This window comes from Merops nubicus, unplaced genomic scaffold, assembly GCF_000691845.1.
Source record: "Merops nubicus isolate BGI_N331 unplaced genomic scaffold, ASM69184v1 scaffold30313, whole genome shotgun sequence".
NCBI lineage: Eukaryota > Metazoa > Chordata > Aves > Coraciiformes > Meropidae > Merops > Merops nubicus.
Genome location: NW_008598729.1, coordinates 1 through 2,878, shown reverse-complemented (window position 1 = coordinate 2,878; position 2,878 = coordinate 1). Strand labels below are relative to the sequence as shown.

Genomic DNA, 2,878 nt, shown 5'->3' with positions numbered 1-2,878 from the left:
GACAGCGAACCCGGTGGAATTTTTTTTTTCCCCTTCTTCGGCGTTTCTTTTCCAGCGCAAGGACTTCCACTCAGGAAAAAAAAAACAAAACACCAACAACCCTCAAACAAACAGCCAACAAAGGCAGAGACCGAACACACACTAAAAAAGCAAGACTAATAATGAACAATCCTGTTAATCCGCTGTCCCGAGGGCTGGGGATCTGCCCCGGCTCGGGAAGTTGTAGGCTGTAGAAGTTCTGCCTCTCCCCCATGTACTGTGCTGTCTAGAGCTTGTTTCCCCCCCACCCTATTTTTATTTTTAATATTTTTTTTTTTGGTGCTTTATTGCTGTTATTGTTATTATCTTAATTTTTCTTCTTCATGATGTGCTGTTAGAAACCACTCCGGGACTACTCCAGCAGTAGGAAGACCGAGGAGTGGAGTGGATGAATATACCGATGAGAGATCCAGTAATCCCTGGGACAAGCATGGCTTATCATCCTTTTTTACCTCACCGGGCACCGGACTTTGCCATGAGCGCTGTGTTGGGACATCAGCCTCCCTTCTTCCCAGCTCTGGCTTTGCCTCCCAACGGGGCAGCCGCCCTCTCCCTTCCCGGGGCTCTGGCTAAACCCATCATGGATCAGTTAGTGGGGGCTGCAGAGACTGGTATCCCCTTTTCTTCCCTGGGTCACCAGGCAGCAGCCCATCTGAGGCCTTTAAAAACTCTGGAGCCAGAAGAAGAGGTAGAAGATGACCCGAAAGTGCATCTGGAAGCCAAAGAGCTTTGGGAGCAATTCCACAAAAGAGGCACGGAGATGGTGATTACCAAATCGGGAAGGTAGGTCTTGGGTCTGGGCTTTCGTGCCTTTTATTTGTTCTTTCCTCCCCTCCTCTACCCCACCTCTCAGTCTCTGCACCCCACCAGACTGCTCCAGAGCAAGGCTCTTTCGGCAGCGGCTTTCTCCAGAAAGCTCCTTTCACCCGGAATTAGGGAAAGTTTAGGCAGCTAAAGACCCAAGCCCATCTCGGGCACCACGTTAGAGGCAAAAAAAAAAACCCTCAACCAGGAACCGGCCCTGCTCAGCGTGAGCGTGTGCAGGGGGCGAGAGGGTCCTTTCATGGTTCAGTAGCTTAATACTTTCTGGAGAAGACTGGTAGCAGACAGAAAAGAATTTGGGGTTGGGAAAGGAGCTGGCCTGATTGCAGCCTCGTTACACGGAGGGTTTTTTCCTTGAGACTGAAAGGGGGAATAAAGGAGAAAATTCTTTGCAGCGGCGTATGGCTGCTGGCGAGGCAGGAGCTGCAGGAGGGCAGACGGGCTCCGGTGATCGGCTCCTCCGCTTGTGGGCTCTCTGTTGGGATCTAGGCGTGCATTTGTTGCCACTAATTCTCTCTGGAAATGCACAAAAAAAAAAAAAAAAGCTGGCGAAAAGACCCAGCGGTCCTGCAGCCGCTGCTGCGGGTGGCAGGGAGGGTTCCCTGTATTTATGTAACCTTCACGTGGGAATGAATGAACATACACGGCGCGTCCACCCTCGGCACTGCTGCTTTTTAGGGGTTTGCTCATCTGAAAACCCTCTTTATATTCGCTCCTCACTGACACCCGGGCTCTTTTACAGCTCTACCTATCGCTGGGATGACACGTAGCCCCCTAGCACCCGGGTGTTTTTCTGAGAGACTCTCTTAGAAACCTCCCAAACAATTCGCGTGTTAATTTGCCAGGAGAATTACTCGAGGAAGCCACTCCTGAAAAGTCTTAGATGGCCTTCAGCTGCCTTGCTGGAGCTTCACCTACTCGCAGAGCACCAGCTGCAGGCTTACAGGCTTAGGAAAAAAAAAAAAAAGAACAGCAAAAAGGGGGCAAAAAAAAAAAATCCCCTCTCCCATTTTACTGCTTTCCCGAGGTTTTCTCTGTTAATTGTGGTCAGAAGTTTTTTTGCGCGGAAGCCTCGGCGAGCATTAAGCGCTCTTACATGTTGCAAAGTCATGTGTTTCCTTTTAAGTTGAGATCGCCGAATGCCAACCGCTCGATATAATAAACAGCAAATTTGTGGTATCCTGTTGCAGTTTCGAGCCGGACTTGGGAGCGGAGGGGATCGGGGTTTAGCAGGGAGCACAACGGGGTCATCCCCGGGAGGTTGGGGCTCTGGGGCAGCCACGGCACCCTGCCCTCACTTGGAGGGTTGGTTTTTTTTATTCCCTCCTCCCCTGCAAATTGAAAAACTCCCTTCTCTGCTCTTCATCCATGCAGTGCGTTAGAATAATGCGGAATATTCCTTTTCCTGTGCCCATTTCTTTGTTCAAAAGGCGAAAAGGAAAATAAGGAGAACCCCGAGAGCCCCAAGTGAGGCTTTGCTGTTTAGGAATGGCAGAGGGTAGGCGCCTCCTGATTTCTAGGGAACACGTACGTCTCCCATCCCAGGGACCATTTTCTCCTGAAACTTTTGAGCATTTGAGGAACCTTTTCGCTGAGGCCGGGGGGGATGGGGTGGAGGGAAACGTTTTCTGTTTCTGAGAGCTGACGCGATTGCTTGGGAGACGCGCTACTTAGATTCAAGAGCTTATTTAAACGTTGTAATTAATTTTATTTTATTTTCGTCTTGTCTTTTCTTTACACCCCCCACCCCTTTCTGCCCGTAGGAGAATGTTTCCTCCATTTAAAGTGAGATGCACTGGACTGGATAAAAAGGCCAAGTACATATTATTGATGGATATTGTGGCGGCTGATGATTGTAGGTACAAATTCCATAATTCCCGGTGGATGGTAGCCGGCAAAGCTGACCCTGAAATGCCAAAGAGAATGTACATCCACCCGGACAGCCCGGCCACCGGCGAACAATGGATGTCCAAAGTCGTCACCTTTCACAAGCTGAAGCTCACTAACAACATCTCTG

At 49.8% G+C, this 2,878-nt stretch overlaps 1 protein-coding gene across 1 annotated transcript; it reads left to right on the top strand.

Annotated features, from left to right (window-relative positions):
• Nucleotides 1-236: 236 nt before the first annotated feature.
• On the top strand, nt 237-2,874 carry LOC103769914 (T-box transcription factor TBX3; the record flags this gene model as incomplete). Its single annotated transcript, XM_008937157.1, has 2 exons — nt 237-822; nt 2,625-2,874. Coding segments are annotated over exons 1-2 (645 nt in total), but the record flags the coding sequence as incomplete, so codon positions are not given.
• Between the last annotated feature and the right edge of the window lie 4 nt (nt 2,875-2,878).